Source organism: Pinus tabuliformis, chromosome 2_2, assembly GCF_031772625.1.
Source record: "Pinus tabuliformis cultivar Carrire ecotype Pingquan chromosome 2_2, CPIR1, whole genome shotgun sequence".
In the NCBI taxonomy this organism is placed as follows: Eukaryota; Viridiplantae; Streptophyta; class Pinopsida; order Pinales; family Pinaceae; genus Pinus; species Pinus tabuliformis.
The window spans coordinates 537,283,640-537,302,806 of record NC_142300.1 but is presented as its reverse complement, the minus strand read 5'-3'; the positions used below and the strand labels follow the sequence as shown (position 1 = coordinate 537,302,806).

General features: G+C 38.0%; 1 protein-coding gene across 1 annotated transcript in view; it reads right to left on the bottom strand.

The window, feature by feature from the left end:
• Window positions 1–6,206: 6,206 nt before the first annotated feature.
• TIP1 (Ankyrin repeat family protein with DHHC zinc finger domain-containing protein) overlaps window positions 6,207–19,167 on the bottom strand; it is a 189,466-nt gene continuing 176,505 nt past the window's right edge. Inside the window, exon 13 of the mRNA XM_089404877.1 lies at window positions 6,207–7,199. Coding sequence (XP_089261003.1) covers window positions 6,777–7,199 — 423 coding nt within the window. The 3' untranslated portion in view covers window positions 6,207–6,776. The remainder of the gene's footprint in view (window positions 7,200–19,167) is intronic.

The following is a 19,167-nucleotide window of genomic DNA, read 5'->3' as shown; positions in this document are numbered from 1 at the left end:
CTAGGACTTCCTAGACTCAAAAATAAATTCTTTTACAAGGTTCATCTTGCCTAGAAGGGTCTTATAAACATGATGTTAACTCTAATGACTCATGACAATAAATCCTATGACTTAACCAACACTAGAAATACGAAGAACATGTTCTTACCTAAAAGACCATCAATAAAGAACATGAAACTCATACTTTAAAATAATAACTTTTTCTTTTCTTCATTTTGTTTATTACATAACATACATATTAAAATTAATACAATAACAATTATGAAGACTAAAACTAATTACATTTATGTAATGAACAAACTTCGTATACGCAACGAATAGATTTTGAATATCTAAAATATAAAAGTATCTATCATAGGATTATATATGTGTGTGTGTGTGTGTGTGTGAATATAAAAGAAGTATGAGATGACGATGTTACAAATGAGGGTCTACTTATATATCTAACCAGGTGCCCCTTCATGAATGGTCATGTTCTTAGAGACATGCCTTCTTCTATACTAATCACTAATTAATCATCACACACACACACACACACACATATATATATATATATATTCTTCCTCTTCGAAAAGCTAAAGCTTATTCCTAACAAGGTGTGTCATTTGTTTCTTGTCGTGTAATTTGTTTGCATCTTTTACGAATTCTTGAAGTTGTCATCTTTGTTGATACATGATGATAGGATCCTCTAAGTGATAAATAAAATTGTCAAATTGAAAAGGGATTTGACCATCCTAAATCAATCTTCTATGGAATCTTGTGGTTACTAGAAACTTGTGATGAATTGTTATCGTAAGACTGGATAGTGCAGACATCGATATTCTTTGAAACATAAGGTCAGTTGTTTCTGTTGTGATAGATACAAATACGCGATCTGATTGAGATGTCTACTCTTCTAATTTGGTTGTCGATAAGGTTTTCTTGTGATTTGATCTCACCTTAATATAGGTGTGCGATTTCTTGGTTTATTAGAGGTATCTGATTTCTTTCATGTGCAGAGGTCGTTTGATTAATTGCGGAATCTTCACTTGAAATTTTCGGTGTTTGAAATGCAACGTTCGAGTACATCTTCACTTCAATTGGTTTATCCTCTTCTTGAGTTGTAATAGTGACTGGATTGGTATTCGTTCATTTTTCTTCAAGCTGGATTGTTACCTCGGAAGACTTCGATGCTTATTTTTTAATAAGTTGTTCTAACTTGTCTTGTAGTGACTTCTTGTCACTTTTAAGCTTATTAATTTGTGTAAGAAAGTTTTGACTATGATTCCTTAAACGTGAAAGTTTTTCATTTTCTAAATTGTTAATTTCATCCTTAGTGTTTATTTCCTCATCTTTAAAAACTTTGAATTGTTCTAATAATTTTTTATTAAAGTCTTTTAAGAGCAACTTTTTTCTTCTTTCTCGGATAGATTCTCATTGAATTTATTCTCGACACATTCGTTTTCTTATTCTACTATTTTCTTTATTTCCTCGAACTTCTTCATCTTCGCAAGTAATTTTTGCTATGGTCCCTTAGACGCAAAATTCCCTCGTCCTTTTCTATTAATTTATGTTTCAGTTCTGCAAATTTATTCCTCAGGTCCTTTCATTTGTATCAGCTCATTACTTTGACATTCTTCTACATTAAATAATTTTCCACATGTTGGATAACATAATTCACAATTTTTTAGAATCCACGAATATTCAATGTATGTTTTGCAAAACGAACATTTACACCGAAATGTAGAATTATATATGGAATCTATAGTTTCTTCATTCATGTCTGAATTAAAATCCATTTTGTTTTATTTTATTTTTTTTAAGATGAGCTTAAGGTTAAATCAATAATATATGTTTTCGAATGTTATTTTTTTTTTTTTTTTTTTTTTTTTCTTTTTTAATTTTTTTTTAAATGGGGTTTACATGTTTATAATCTTTTTTATTTGAACTTCAATACTTAGCGCCTTCAATATTGATCATTCCACTCAAAATATTTTTTTATTTTGGCAATATGTCGCAACATAAAACTCAAATGATATATTAATCAATTTTGACCAACTGATATGATGGGGTGAATAGGCATGATCATTCAAATTGGACTTTTTAATTTTAAATCTTTTTAAACAATATTTGCAACATATGAATTGTATGGAGAAACTCGCGTGGATGAACACAATGATCATGCAACTTGTCATCTTGTTGACGTCTTTTGTCAATATGTTCACCCGTTGGACATATCAACACAGAGCAGAGACAACTCTAAACGAATTTCACAAGTCTATACAATTGATTTTATTGACAGAAATTTTCACAATTTTGTACAGACGAATCTGTGGAGAAAAATGGTGTTGTTCCACGGTCACTCATTGCAGAGAGGTAAAGCTTATTACGGCGGCAGCAGGTGTTGCAAAGGAAATGTCTGGACAATGGTTGTGTTGCCGTCTATGTATGATTTTGTTTATTTTTATTTTATTTTTTTTATTTGGGTTGGTCATAGATGACAAGGAGAGCAATAAACAAGGAGCACAACATTCGCACAGTAGTGGGGTTGGTCGAAACTGACAGTGGCTGACGTTGGAAAAAATGGTGGGTTCATAAGTGCCACACAACACAACTTCATCTAGATCGTTGTGGGAGAGTGGACAGGGGAATGGACGCAATGTGGAGTCGGAAAAATGAGTTGTCTTGCGACTTGAAGAGTGATTGTTGCCCGACGGTGGTTGCAACAACAACAAAGTCATTGTGGCTTCTTGTTGATAACGTCGTTATTCAATGTGGTGGCAGTTGATCGAACGTTTGTGCAGTGTTTGAAGTATGACACAAGAGGAGAAGGTCATGTGGTCTGTCAACGACACGACTGACAGCATTTTTGTGGTTTGTCGAAGTCCAACAGTCTCGTCGGTGAAACGAAATTTTTTTTTTTTTTTTTTTTCTATGTGTACACGTTTTTAATTTAATTAATGTATTTATTTTATAATTTTTTTTTCCCTTTTTTTTCTATAATATTTTTCCTTCCTCTTTTATATAATGTGTTCCCTTTCTATAATATTTTTCTTTCCTCTTATATATATATTTGTGTTTTTTCCCTTTTTTTCTATAATATTTTTCCTTCCTCTTTTATATATGTGTGTCCCTTTCTATAATATTTTTCCTTCCTCTTTTATATATGTGTGTTCCCTTTCTTTTATGGCCAAAGGTTTGATGGGAAAATGCAAAAACTCCAAAAATTGTGTAGTTAAATGCTTCGATCATGATGACAACAAGGTTAACAAAAATTGATGGCCAAAGGCCGGATTAGATTGATTCGGTGCAGTAGTTGAGCAGTCAAAGGATCAAACAACTCTGATACCAATATAACGAACAAAGTTCGTATATGCAACAAAGAGATTCCAAATATTTTAAATATAGAAGTATTCATCATAATATTATATATGTGTGTATGTGTGAATACAGAAGAGATATAAAACGATGATGTTACAAATAAGGGTACACTTATATACCTAAGCAGGTGCCCCTTCATGAACGATCATGTGAAACATGTCTTCTTCTATAGTAACCACTAATTAATCATTATAACGACATATATATATATATAACTAACAATTTCCAACACCCTTTTGACTAAGATCCTTGGCCTCTTGATTTGAACATGCTCATCCCACCACTTTCTTCCAAGGATTGTGTCCCAATTCTATCCTAAGATACTCTCGAACCCTACAATGTTTGCTTGATATTAGAGGAATGAATGTTCAATGGTTAGAGGAAATGTCTCAACAGTTTTTGCTATTTCAAGCATGTGTGCGTGTTATATTTTCCAGTGTTGTTAAAATCGCGATTTTATCGGAAAATCGCGATTTTTTCCTCTGCCCGATCAAATCGCGATTTTTATTCGTAAAAATCGCCACTTTTTTTTATACCGATTTTTATCGAAAAAATCGCGATTTTTTTCTTAAAAATCGTGGGGGCTTGGGACAGCATAGTTTTATAACTTTTTTTGGGTTTTTTCATGCAATTTTTTTGAAAGAAACAAATAATTTTTGAGTGGGGCAACTTAATGATCAAGTCTATGCCCTAGTATGGATATGCTATTCATGGTAATGTTAAATTCTTAAAGTAAAAGTGACATTCTCCTTAATCTTCATTTTCATCCTTTTACTTAAATTTTTAACATTACCATGAAATGACTCAGGATGTTTGAGAGTGGTTCCAGCCTCATTGGATTTCATATGGAGAAAGTAGAATTTTAGATTTCATTTAAAATCCAGCAGACTTATCAGTTTTTCAGGATTTTAGGATTGGGAGATTGTAATGTTTCGAGGTGACACCATCCGCCCAGCCTACCCCTGCCACCAGTAGAGGACGTGGTCTACCTCCTATAGCTCCTACTTCTAGTTCTTCAGCTTCTAGAGCACGTCAGACTCCACTGCCATTTCCACCAGCACAGGCACCAACTTCTACATCTAGAGGGAAAGAGAAAGCTGTGCCATTTTCTCGCAAGAGGGGCAGAGGAAATCAATAGGATTAGACTTTCATTTTATTGTATATGACATTATGACATGATGAGATACATTATCATATTTTTTGTTGATATTTTGAGGCTGAGTTGGACTTGGGACTCAGGACTTACTATTCAGGACATGATTCAATGTTATGTGTGATTTTAGCGCTAGAAATGATATTAAACATCTTATATATTAGTTTTTTTATCATATTTATGTGTCAATGTATTTATTTTATGTTGTAGATGGTTTAGATATTAAAAAAAATGAAAAAAAAATGAAAAAAAAAATGAATATTTTTGTGCCAAACGATTTTTTCCCGCTTTTTTCCGATTTTTTCCCGATTTTAACGATTTTTTCCGCTTTTTTCCCGGCGCCGATTAAATCCCGATCGCGATGTGTGCAACACTGATATTTTCACCCTGAAATGAATACGAAAGTGTATGTGTTAAGCCCTCCTTTGTGTAATCGTACCTGTCTGACACCATAAATTTCAGCACAGAAAATAGAGATGTATGTCAAGCACCAATCCTTATCCCTGTTACAGCAACCAAAAAAAATCACTATTCTTTAGTGAATAGTCAATAACAAGATACAAACTGTGTGCGTGTGGTCAAACATGTGAGGGGGAAAGGGAGATAGAGCTCTGTTGCAGACATAATTGTATAACCTTAAATAAATTAAATACAGATACAATCAAGTTTAGTTTCTGAAAACTATTATGAGAATCACAGAATTACTTGGAATCGTAACCCATCACGTGCAAACTATTTTTAATCAATGTTAGTAGTTTCTAAAACCATCAACAATATCTTCCACAAAAAGATACCATAATCAGGATACAATATACAAGATACAAAATGTTACATCTATCACTTTTTTAAAGAAACCAATAAAGTCTTACTAAAACATACGTGTACATCCTCAAGCAGAAAGAAACCAAACACACCATAAGATTGCTTGTTAATATTTGAAATCAGACTAGTGAGAAACCAAATTTTATAAAAAATGGATATTTGATAAAATTTTATGTATAACATAAAAATCTAGCGAGCCCTCAAATATCTGAATCTATAGATCCTTTAATTAGGATAAACCCTGGATATAAAAAATCGAAAAAAAATATCAAATGGTTGAATGCAAATCTAGTTTTTATTATGGAAATGACGAAATAAAATAGGGCCAAAGATAAGAATGGTGAAGACTGATAGCTTCGACACTCGTTCAATTTTCCAAATTGTAACTGCTCACACAAAGAAGGAACCCCCTTAAAATTGTGCGACATTTACATCGGCAATAAAATCAACTGAAAGCCCATTGCTTCCATGGAAAAACAGGGCCAGGACATACGTTCCAGAAGAGCAAATCTGTTCTAGTTAATTTATTCTCCTGACTAAACAAATTACCAATGGTTGAAACAGCAGTGCAAACAGTCATGCAATATAACATTCTGAATATATCAATATAAATATATCAGTATTGCATCTGTATTCACATTTGGGAACGTGAATCATCCCTAAAATACAAATAATGAAATTTTACATGGAGAAAAATATTAAATGGCTATACAAATAACTCCAAACATTAGCATGCCAAAGACAGTTTTTTGCCTCGTTATGTTTCCCAGCTTGCAATTGTGCTCACACAAAGCAGGAACCCTCTTTAGGACTTATAAGATGTATCACATTTACATCAGCAAATCAGTCAACTGAAAGGTTATTGCTGCCATGGAAAAATAGGGTCAGAATATACTTTGCAGCAGAAGGATAAATGTGTTTTTAGTTAACCTATGCTCCTGATTAAACAAATGACCTATGATTGAAACAGCACTGCAAAAGGTCATGCAGTACAACTTTCAGAATATGTGAATATCAATATAACAGCATTGTAGCTGTATCCACATTCAGTAACTTGATGTTATCTAACAAGCTTTTATACTCTCATCATGCTGCCGTAACAGTTAAGATTCCTCCATAAAAATGAACACTTCCTTGACCCAGCAGATATATATTATACAAGTATCATGGGGATAACCATAAGAACAACAAACTCGGAACAAGTCAAATTGTATCTGGGAAAAAAATCAACATATCAGTGTACACCTTGAAACTGAAAAGCTTTGGTCCTTCAGAAAATGGCCTCTTCACCTTTACTAACACTGAAACTTGATCTGTTTGGGTGACAAGGGAAGAAATCATGATCTTTTCCAAGAGGCTGGACATTTCAACCCATCACAAACTGAAATACAATGACTACCAATTTCTTCCAGAATTAACCATTTGATGAGTAATTATAGATTTATATAGCTTGAATACTACGATGTCCATGCGCCAAATTACTCCGTCCCAATCCAAGCCCGAGGCCTGAAGGAACTCCCTCAGTCTGTCCATGGTTGTGGTTACAATGTGAGGAGTGAATATTTACTTTAGAGTCTCCAGAGTTTACTTCACCAGAAGACTGACCCTGCACGTCTACACTATTAGCAGAACCAGTTGCATTTGAAGATGCCCCATGCCTACTCATTTGAATCATTCCAATTCCATCCGGTTGCAAAGGTTGCCATGTAATCTCTACATCATCATTATATCCTTGGATAAGGAAATCCGTGCAATTCTTTCGACAACCATGATTATAAGGGTTCCGAAAATGACCACCAGGCCCTTTGAGATAACTGTAACGGGTTGCATTTGCTATTTCATTTGTTGTGATATTCCGTCCAATCTGCAGTACAGGTAGAAAAAATCTCAGATTACTAGTAACACAAAATAGGTCTTACCAAAGCAAAATAAAGAAATGACGCTTAGGATGGCTAATTTTCATCTTAAATAGGTGAAAAGTTTTGAAACAGTATCTATATTTCATTACTAGCAAAACATGGAAAAGACCAAGAGATAAAGCTGAGACAAACAAACAACTTATGTTTGGGGAAAGAAAGGGATAGAAAAACTAAGAACAATTAAAACAATGAATAATAGATTACAGTAAAACTCTTTTATGTCAAATTGAATCATATTTCTCACACAAAACATTAACTCACTTTCACTGGGCCCAATTAATACCTACTTTTCTACAAAATATCAGATAACTAGCTCTATATCAACAAGAAATTGAATTTAAGCATTAACTACCCCTAGAATTTTAAAGTACACCAAGACACCTTTCCCAAACAGTGACAGCAGAGCTGCAGGTATCCTTGATTTGATTCATTCTAATGTATGTGGTCAGATGTCCCATGTCTAATTGAGTGGATATGAGTACTATGCGACATTCATTGATGATCACCCCAAGAGGGACCTAGATTACTCCCTGAAGACCAAGGATGAGGTCTCCGAAGATTCCAAGAGTTTAAGGCTCTTGTGGAGAACTAGACAGGGAGGAAAATCAGGGCCATGAGATCAGAGAATGGAGGCGAGTATACTTCCGCGGAGACGAGGGTTTTTTGTGGGAGTGTTGGCATCAAGAGGGAGCTCATTATGCCTTATAACCCTCAGCAAAATGGGGTGGCAGAGAGGAAGAACAAGACCATTGTGGGTGCAGCTAGAGCAATGTTGCATGTTTACCTTCCTTCTTGTGGGCCAAGGCGTGTAACACAGCGGTTTATTTGCAGAACAGGAGCCCACACAAAGTCTTGGGGAGCAAGACTCCTAAGGAGGTCTATACCGGCAAGAAGCTGGAAGTTGGGCACATCAGGGTATTTGGGTGCCTTACATATTCACATGTCCCTAAGGAGAAGAGGACGAAGTTGGAACCCGCTGCAGAGGGGTATCCTATTGGGTATAGTGAGACCAGTAGAGCCAACTGTATCTATCTTCCTGCACAAAGGACAATTGTCCTGAGGCAGGATGTGACATTAGGAGAGGGCTTTAAGGAGGTCTCGGGAGGTTGATCAGGTAGAGCAGCAGGCACCTCAGTAGGGGGCCACACCACAGGTTTTAGATCCATCAGGTGGTACATCAGGATTAGGAGGTTCACCTTATTCAGGGGTGACAGGTTCACAGAGTACAACTTCACCTAGTAAAAGATCACCTGGTGCAGGTTCATCAGGGACAATATCTCAAAGTTCAGGGTCTCCATTGGTTATTTCAGAGCCTTCCTCGCCACGAGGAGATGACCCAGTTGAGGATCTTCCCATACCACCACAGGAGACTATTGCGGGGAAGAGGAAGCCAATATGGCTTTAGGAGGCCCTGAAATGACGCTCAGGAGACATTGGGGAGACCCAAGTGGTCAGTGAGGGAGAGCAGACCACTAGAGAGGTTGGGTGGCTTTGTTGCAGATGTTGTGGAGACAGAGTCAACGAGTTTTGAGGAGGACGCTAGCCAATAGATCTGGAGGGATGTCATGGTGGAGTATGCCTCTATCATGAAGAACGATGTCTGGGAGGTAGTGCCACGTCCTAATGGGAAGTCAGTGGTGACTTCCAGGTGACTCTACAAGAGAAAACATGTTGCGGATGGTAGCGTGGAGAATTTCAAAGCTTGGTTTGTGGCGCCGGGGTTCTCACATCTAGAGGGAGTTGACTATGAGGAGACGTTTGCACCAGTTGCTCGTTATACTTCCATTACAGCAGTGATATCTATAGTTGTTGAGATGGGATGGAGGATTCACCAAATGGATGCGAAAATTGCCTTTCTCAATGGTGTTATATAGGAGGAGGTATACATTGAGCGGCTTGAGGGCTTTGAGTTGCATGGGAGGGAGTCTCATGTATGTAGGTTGAAGAAAGCCTTGTATGGACTGAAGCAGCCACCGAGGGCATGGTAGGAGAGAATAGATGCCTACTTGCAGCAGATAGGTTTCCAAAAGAGTGATGCAGATCTGAACCTATACTTTATCTTGATAGTTGACAATCCACTCATTTTGGTTCAATATGTGGATGACTTTTTATTACAGGGGAGGACAGACTCATCCAGCACTGCAAGAGAGATCTTGCTTCAGAGTTTGACATGACTAATATAGGGTTGATGCATTACTTTCTGGGGTTGGAGGTTTTCCAAGAGGATGGGAATATCTCCGTGGGCCAGGGCAAATATGCATGTGGTATCTTGAGGAGATTCCATATGGATGGTTGCAGAGCAATGGCTACTCCTATGATCACCAATTGGAAGAAGTTGTTGAAGAATCAAGGGCAATGAGGTGTATTGTGAATCTTCTTGACTTGATAACAATTTGTGGAGTCTTTTTACTTTTTATTGTTAGCTTAATCTTCTTCTTCTTATTATTAATGCAAGTGTGTGTACTTCACCAAACTGCTACCAAAAACATAAGAAGATGTTGGCTCTCTGCCAGCTCCAAAACCTCTCTTCTCTTGAGAGGAAGACCCTTTAGTAATTTTCTCTTATTGAAGCTTATTATTGATCAATGCCAAACCCTAGACCCTTGACAAGAATATCCTCCAAGCACAAGTCAATTCCTTTCAAGATTACTTCTTCTTGCAACACTTTGTCTTCCTCCTTCAAGCACTTTGTATTTCTTCCTTTGGCACTTCTTCTGGCAGTTGTAGAGACTTTAGATTATATACTCTAGAATTACCTTCGCCCTTTTCTTCCTTCACTCGTGATGTTGCCTTTCTCAATTGAGGAGATGATCTTGTTGCCTCCCAACCGAACCTTCTTCTCTTTCACAAATATTGCAGACTTAGAGCAGTAGTAATGCAGCCCTAGTTCTTCGCACGTGTGAAGGAATACCCTCACAAGAACTATGTTAGACTTCTCCTTCTCCCTTCGCTTGTATAGCCTTCTTCCACACTTGATTGAGAGGCCTTGTAGGCCTAATGATCTAGCCCACCCAACAAGATTATATGACTGTTATAATGGTGTTGTTCTGAGTCCTGACCATAGGTAGGGCTTCCTTTCTTCGCACGTGTGACTGTAACATCCCTTTAACACTTCGATTTTTCTTCCTCCTTTCTTCGCTGCACTAGAGGCTCCCTTCTTTCGCTCTTTTCTTCCCTTTCCTTGTCCCTTTACTTCACATATTTCAGAGGTACTTGCTTGACGTTATAGTGGAGTGGACAGCCTCTATATATAGAGGATTGTCCCTCCTTTTAGGCCGACTTCAAGACTATTTGCAAGCCGACTTGTTATCTTTGCTCTGAATGGCTTCTTTGGTGGTGTTGCTTGCTTGGAGAAGACTTGACTTTGCATGGAGGGTTATTCTTTAACTCTTATACAAACATATACATGGTGTAGCATGCCCTTAAGGTCTTCAACATTTTCTTTTGACCATTTGACTCACATATATCACTTTAACATGTGCTAGACCTATTTCAATGAGCAAGAAACTCATTGACATATATTATAAAAATAATATTTCTTTTCTTGAATAAATACAAATATCAAAAGTACATTTACGAAGACTGAACCTAGTTAAATTTTTTTCAACACTCCCTCTTAACTAGGGAGGTATTCATACAACATTACAAAGTGTTTGGCTATGTTTCAATCTTGAAGAGTTCACATAAGAGAAACCAGATTTACAATCCATCTATTATAGCATCATAGTAACCAACATTGTTTCCACAGCAAGGCCTTGACTAACAGCTCTATCTCTCAATAGATCAGAGCACAATGTTGGCGAGACCAATGACTTATAGACACCTTAGTCATCGTCCCTCAAGGTACATACCAAGTGTTCACTGAGTATGACCTTCTAGGACTATTCTTATCTTCGATTCTCAGCCCTCAAAGAATATTGGTCCTCTTGCCTACTCTTGTCTTGAATGCCCTACACATCCTTAAAGAGTATCGAATGCCAGATGATTACCCAACCCTCCCATTCTTTCTTCCCAAGTGAAGACAAGAATGTTGTGTCTATCACTTCCTCCCAATTGAGGAAGATATGCCCAAGTATCCTCTGACAAGGTACTTGTCCAAGTTTCTTTGTAATTGGGAACTTGTTATAACTCCCTCTTAGCTAGGGACTTGTACATTCATCAGCGACTTCTTCTTTGTGGGTTCCTCCAACTACTTGATCTCCTTCCTTCCTTTGATGTCATGAAGTCTTTGTTTGAACTTATTCTTGGTAGGGCACCATCCATCCATCACTTTCCTTCCTGGTTAGTCATGTCATTGCTTCCTTCGTGGCAAGTGGCCTTCTTGTCATATATCAAGTTCTTGTCATCTAGTTATGTCTTGTCATCTTGTCTATGCTTCGAACTACTCTTCACATGGATGCTTCTTGGTACTTGCTTGTTCCCATGCTTTGATCTAGTAGCCCTTCATGACTTCATCCTGATATTGCTTCAACATTAAATGGTGCTTATGTTGGGTAGCTTCTTCATCATGACATCTTCCTAGAGTAGAATCAGTGATCTGCATCTTTCATACCTACAAGGCCTTCACAGGTGTCAAGAGTCCTTTGATATTTTTCTTCCTTTGTCAGAGTTGTCATGCCTTCTTTCAGGAGCTATCTTCAATGTATCTTGTCAGATAATGATTCTTTGGGATCATGGTGTTCTTCACTTGCTTCTTCTTGGATAGATTGGTCAACCACCTTATGCTCCTTGTAAGAACACTTCTTCATTGCTTAGGACTACTCAGGATTCCTTCTTCACTTGCTTCTTAGTCAACAATCTTATACTCCTGATGTGAGTATTTATTTTGTTGACCTTCATTGCATTGTAGTACATGCCTTCAAGCATGTCATTGGTGAAAAAGATTATTTCCTACTTGGTCATGTTATAGAACTATTCTCATGACTTAATAACATACAAATGATAACATGACTAAACTTTGATGCATACATACCTCATCTTGATTCTCCTTTGATCATCTTAACTTCATTTGGTTGTCCTTGGTGTGGCCCTTCTTGCTTCATCTTAGCTTGCCTACATATCATCCTTTTCTTGAATCCCATGAATGGGATTCCCAATGAGACATCTACTTTTGTTTATGAATCTTCTTTTGAAGATTCCATCATAGGATCTTGAAGACCCTTACCTTGCAAATGTTTCTTTCCTTTTGATGATAAAGGTCTCCTAAGATTGTTAATCATGATCAATTTTCTTTCATTGTGAATGAGGTCCTATTCTAGGTATTCTCCTTCTACATGAATATCTTGAGCTATATCTACCATGCTCCTATATTCTAGAAGATATTTCTAACCATGCATTTTGTTCTCATTTATAAGTACTCTTTCTACATGAGTATTTAGAACTCTATGTATATCATGCTTCTAGATTCTAGAAGATGTTTCTCGCAATGCAATTTTATTCTATTCCTACTCAAAACTTTGAAAGAAGACTTTAAGTAAAGAAGTAGACTTAGTCATAGTAGAGATCTGAAGGATCTACTTCTTTTGCTTCTTCTCTTCTTCTTTCACTTCTTGAGTCACATGAGCTTCTTCCCTTTTTCTTTTGTTGTTATTGTCTTTCTTCAGTTTAGGACAATTCCTTTTGTAGTGTCCACCATATTCTTGGCATCCATAGCATAGGATTTTGGACATATCTTTGTTGTTTGTTCTTCGTGGACCAAATTTGCCAAATTTTCCCTTTCTCTTGGCCATGGTAGCAAAAGCTCGCTCCCTTGATCCCACATCTTCCTTTTCTTTGAGTCTTGTTTCCTCTATCTTGCATAGAGATCACATTTCACTTAGTGGGGTGGCTTCCTTCTCCGCATATATGCTTGATGTGAAGTTGCCCCAATCCTCAGGTAGAGCATTGAGTACTATTGTTCTGAATTGGATCCTTAAACATTTCCATGACTGTTTCAAATTATGTCAGGCTTCAAAATCTTATGAATAACAGGGTTATCAGAAATGACCTCTAGACAATGGCAATTTGTAGCTAGCGCGGAACAACGAGGACCCTCGGTCAAAGCACGCTAACCGTTGGCCCATGGAGACGGCACATGGACACAAATTGGCAATCGAAAGCCCAGATCCAGAAACAAAGGCAGTTTCTGATACGCAATTAGAGCTAATCACGTATCGTAGGGAAAAACTCTCAGTGAAGGAAAGCCCCAAGCGCTTAGTCACGGGGAAAAGCATAGAACTGCATGGAAATCGCCGAAATCGTTAGAAGGCAGGTCCCACGCTCAAAACCGGCAAGATATCACGTGCACTTCGAGCGGTAAGCGGGTTTGGCCGAGTTTAGCGCGATGCCACACACCGGGCGAAACGTGTCCAGCGGATGAGAGAGAAAACCGCTTACATCACGTGAGTAACAGTTGAGCAACTTACACGCGCAATATAGACGGAGACCGTAGAATCTGGAGGCTCCAGATCAACGGCGGAGAATTAACCCGATGGATGACCGGATTCGACAAGGAAATAGACTGAGGCACATAAAGATTTGAGGTCTGGCATGACCGATGAGCTGGCAGAAGAATCAATTTCACGGGCAAATCTTGGAGCAACGGAAATAACGACCATTTAAATAAAACTGACACTCAGTTCGTAAGGCAACAAGTGGCCACCTCTCTATGCAGCGTTACACAGCGATGATGACGCAGAGCAGGGGAATTCCAGCGGGCAGAGGCAAGCGATCCAGAGAGCCAGGAAGAGGAAACAAACAGTCTGGGAGCAGATGGGCTTTAAGCCATGAACAGACAAAGAGCAGAGAGAACAGAAGTAGAAAGGGAAGTGAATTGCACAGAACAGAGAAGCCAAGCTGACCTGCAGAGCAAAGGCAGCATCGAGCAGACAGAGACAAAGAGAGTCCGAGAGTCTGTGAACTCCAAAGAAGGCTTGAGAGGTTCAAGCAACTCCTCTGTGTAGACCTGTCAGGTATTGAGTACCAAATTGGACTCATACCACAGAGACCAGTTGAAGTCGAGATTCAGTAAAGGGAGTCTGTGTACTCCAGAGACTTGGGGGATCCAAGCACACTCCTACTGATCATTCTCTGTTAAGTGAGACTCAAATTGAGCTCCTTATTGTAAAATCTCTGCTTTAAGACACAATAGAAAAGGCCACCACTGAAGGTTGGACCAGGAAACGTAGCCCAGGAGGATTGGGTGAACTCCTTAATAAATTTGTTGTGTTTTTTTTTTGTATTTGCTTACTGTGTTTCTCTTACTGTTCCAAGTGCCTGTGTATTTCGCAATCTTATCAATCCCTTGCTTAAAATAACATAGGCACACCCCAGCACATGGGTCTGTAATACCTTCATTAATTAACTGAGATCACTCATGAGTGATTTCATATCAAGTGGTATTAGAGCTCTAGGTTGTTTAAGGTTAGACAAGCTTGTGCTGGATTTTGTTGTTGAATGCTAACTAGATCAAAGCTTAAATTAGGAGGAGATATGGTTGAGACTAACCGGAGATTGGAAGAGTCTATCCTCAAAAGAAATGTCAGAGGAAAGTCCCTTGGGGCCAGACCCTCAATTCATAGATAGTTTCCTGGCCATGAGGTCCATGGTAAAGGAAACGTATAAGGACTTTAGGAAACATAAAGATGAGGACTCATCAAGCTCCAAGCAAGATAAAGGAGAAGAAGAATATCTGCTCCATGACCACTCAAAAGGCAATGGGAAAGAAGAAATCTTTCTCACACCTCCTAATAGCCCTGAACATAAAAAGAAAACATCTTTGATCAAATTAGATGTTAAATTTGATTTACCAATATATGATGGAGAGTTGAATGCAGAGACGCTGGATAATTGGATCAGACAAATTGATGTTTATTGCAGAGTGCAAAGTATCGACTCAAACAAGAGTAAGATTCAGCTGACCAGCCTACGCCTCGGAGGCACTGCCTTGGTATGGTGGGAAGGCAGAACACAAGCTGACATGAAGAAACATGGTAAGATTCTTTCTGTTTGGAATGAATTTGTTTTTGCAATCAAAAAGCAGTTCTGTCCACTAGCTTACATGCAGCAAACCATGATGAGCTGGCAAACTCTTCGCCAATTGAAAGGGCAAAACATACAGGGTTACACCCAAGAATTTAGGAAGAGAGCTTTGATTCTAGGAATTTCATTAGTCTCACTTGAAACTCTATTGAAGTACATAGGTGGTCTACACAGTTACATAAGGCACACTATCGTCATGTTTAATCCCACTAGTATAGATGAGGTATCTGTCCAAGCTACACATCTAGAAGCTAGAGGAAAGAATGGGAACCCAGAAGTTGGAGGATCATCCAAGCCCATTGCAAGCAAGAATAAGGAGAAAAGAAAACATAAATGGAAAGAGAGGTAGGCCAACACTACACAGAAATGCAAGTCTTCTTGCACTCACTGTAAGAAGGATGGGCATGATGATGAACACTGTTGGATTCTGCATCCGGCGCTGAGACCTAAGAAGTTCGAGGGCAAGAAGAAGAAGACTACTGCAGCTATTCAAAAATATTTGGGGTCGAACTCAGGAGATGAAACAACCATTGCAGCCACAGGTATAAAAGGTAAAAATTCTGAAGCTTCTACTAGTAATTCTACACAATCTATTAATGATGAGGAAAATGAGAGAAAAAGACATGAGCTTTTCCATATTCGAGTTATTTCCAAGCATCAAAAGATTGATACTTTGTTTGATAGCGGCTCACAAGTAAATTTAATTTCTGAAGCAATTGTAAAGAAGTTGGGATCACTGACTACACCTCACAAGAAACCATACCCATTAGGTTGGTTAAGTGATAAAGCACAACTACAAGTGACTAAACAATATAAACTTAAGTTTTCTTTTGGGTCAGCATTTGTAGATGAGGTTGAGTTAGATATAGTTCCTCTGGATATGTGTAATTGTTTTAGGAAGTCCTTACTTGTGTGATAGAAAAGCTATTTTCTATAGAGTTGAGAACAAGTATCTACTCGTTAAAGATGGAATCGAATACTTTGTAAGAGCTCATAAGCTCAAGAATAATTATACTCTCATAAACTCAGGGCAGATGAAACGAATTGTAAATTCATGCAAACAATTTTTACTGATGGTTGTAAAGGAAAAGAAACCTGATAAAACCAATGTATTTGAGGGTTGTGATGCTAAACAACAAGCTGATTTAGAAAAACTTGTTTCAGAATATGATATCTTTTTTCAAGGACCTAAAGGTCTGCGACCCAAAAAGGAAATAGTGCATGATATTAATTTGCAACAAGATGCTCCATTGCCTAATATCGGAATGTACAGGTTGTCCGCTTTAGAGAATGCAGAAATCAAGAAGCGGGTGCAGGAGTTGCTCGAGAAGGGATTCATCAGACCTGGCACATCACCATGTGGGTCTCCAATCGTTTTGGTGAAAAAGAAAAATGGCTTGTGGAGAATGTGCATTGATTACTAAGCACTGAATAAGATAACGATCAAAAATCGTTACCCCCTTCCTCGCATAGATGACCTATTAGATCAATTGAAAGAAGTTTATTTTTCCAAGTTAGACTTGCATAGTGGATATCATCAGGTCAGAGTTGCAGAACAATATGCATGGAAGACTGCTTTCAAAACAAAGCAGGGATTGTATGAGTCGTTGGTTATGTCTTTTGGCTTAACTAATGCTCCTGCTACTTTCATGAGAATAATGAATGATGTACTCAGACATTTTCTTGATGATCTTGTTATTGTATATCTGGATGACATTCTTATATTTAGCAAAACGTGGGAAGAACATTTAAAGCATGTTAAGCAGACACTAGATGTTTTGAAAAGCGAAAAACTTTATGTTAAACTCTCAAAATGTGAATTTGGCAAAACATCTTTGAATTATTTGGGACATATAGTAGGGGGTGGTGAATTGAAGATAGATCCCTCTAAGGTGGCAGTGACTGTAAATTGGCCTAAATCCAAATCTGCTACAGAAGTTATAAACTTCTTAGGAGCAACACAATATTGGAGAAAGTTCATTTCTAACTTTTCCTTAATTGCAACTCCCTTACATGCTTTAACAGGATTGAACAAGGTGTTTCAGTGGGGAGGCAAACAACAAAAAGCCTTCGACACCTTGAAAGAAAAGATTAGTACAGCACCAGTACTAGCGCTGCCTGATCTTCAAAGACCATTTGAGATCCAAACAGATGCCAGACTATGCCATGGGAGCAGTGTTGATACAGCACGGTAAACCCATATGTTATCATTCTGAGACATTTAATTCTGCAGTAGTTAACTATCCAACATATGATAAAAAATTGTATGCATTAGTACAGAGTGTGAAAAAGTGGAAACATTACTTAATGGGCAAAGAGACAGTTATACATACTGATCATCAACCACTTCAATATCTACACTCCCAAACTAAGTTGCAGCAATCAAGACACTATAGGTGGATGGGGTTTCTACAACAGTTTCATTTAGTCATCAGATATAAAAAGGGATACACAATAAGGTTGCAGATATGTTGTCTAGACCTATTATAAATGCATCCATTATACTTGAGCATAATTCAGTATTGCATGAGAGCTACATTGAATAATATGCTCAAGATATAGATTTCAAAGATGTATATGAACCTTTAAGTCAAGGCAAACGAGTAGAAGAATTAGATTATCACATTAAGGACCAACTCTTGTATCATTGTGGGAAGCTATGCATTCCGCAAACTGAAAGAGTAAAGATAATTCGGGAAGCACACACTTCTCTAATATCAGGTCACTTTGTTGTATGTAAAATGGTTGCACAGCTGCAAAGATTACTGGCCAAAAATGAATGAGACAATTTCTAGATATGTAAGAGGGTGTACCATGTGTCCTAAAAGCAAGCCGAGCAATAGAAAACTAAGCTTGTACACTCCACTGCCAGTTCCTTCTCATCCTTGGGAAAGTGTTTCCATGGACTTTGATGGAGGACTGCCTAAATCTAGGAAAGGTCATGACTATTTATATGTTGTTGTGGATAGGTTCAGCAAAATATGTATCTTGATACCTTGTAATAAACAGATTACAGCTGAACAAACTGCAAAGTTGTTCTTTCAGCATGTATGGGTTCATTTTGGATTACCCACTTCCATTGTATCTGATCGAGACACCCGATTTGTTGGGAAGTTTTGGTCGAGTCTGTGGGAACTGATGGACACCAAACTGAAGAAAAGCACAGCCTTTCATCCATAGACAGATGGCTAGACAGAAGTAGTCAACAAAACAGTGATCCAGTTGCTCAGAGGCTATTGCAGCAAGCATCCCAAACTTTGGGATGAACATTTGTGTTATGTGCAGCATGCTTACAACCGAGCAAAACATTCTTCTACACAAAGATCTCATTTTGAGACCTGTTTTGGTTTCACACTAAGGTCTCCCTTGGATTTTGTCTTTGGTAAAAACATAGCAGTTGATGGACACAGTGATGTGAACAAGACAACCAAGTTCATTGAAAAAATCCAAGAGATTCACCATGCAGTACAGGAACAGCTGGAAAAGAGCCAAGCCAAATACAAGGCAAGGCATGACAAGCATCGGATGGAGCATAGTTTCCAAGCTGGTGATCAAGTCTAGCCGTATATCAGCGAATACAGAATGGAAGGTGAAGGTAAAAAGCTAAAGCCAATAAGGTATGGACCTTTCAAGATACTTGAGAAAATTGGTGAGAATGTTTTTCGCCTTGATTTACCAAATTACATGCACATATACTCAGTCGTTAATGCAGACAACTTGAGACTATTTGAACCTTCGTTAATTGAAGATCCTGAAGAACAAAGTCAATTGCCTTCTATTGATGCTCTGTTACCTGAATATCTCAATGAATTGTAGGAAGACACAGTTCTGGACAGGAAGGTGAGGACGACACGCAGGAGAGATGTTGAGTACCTCAGGATTGGACTCAAGGGT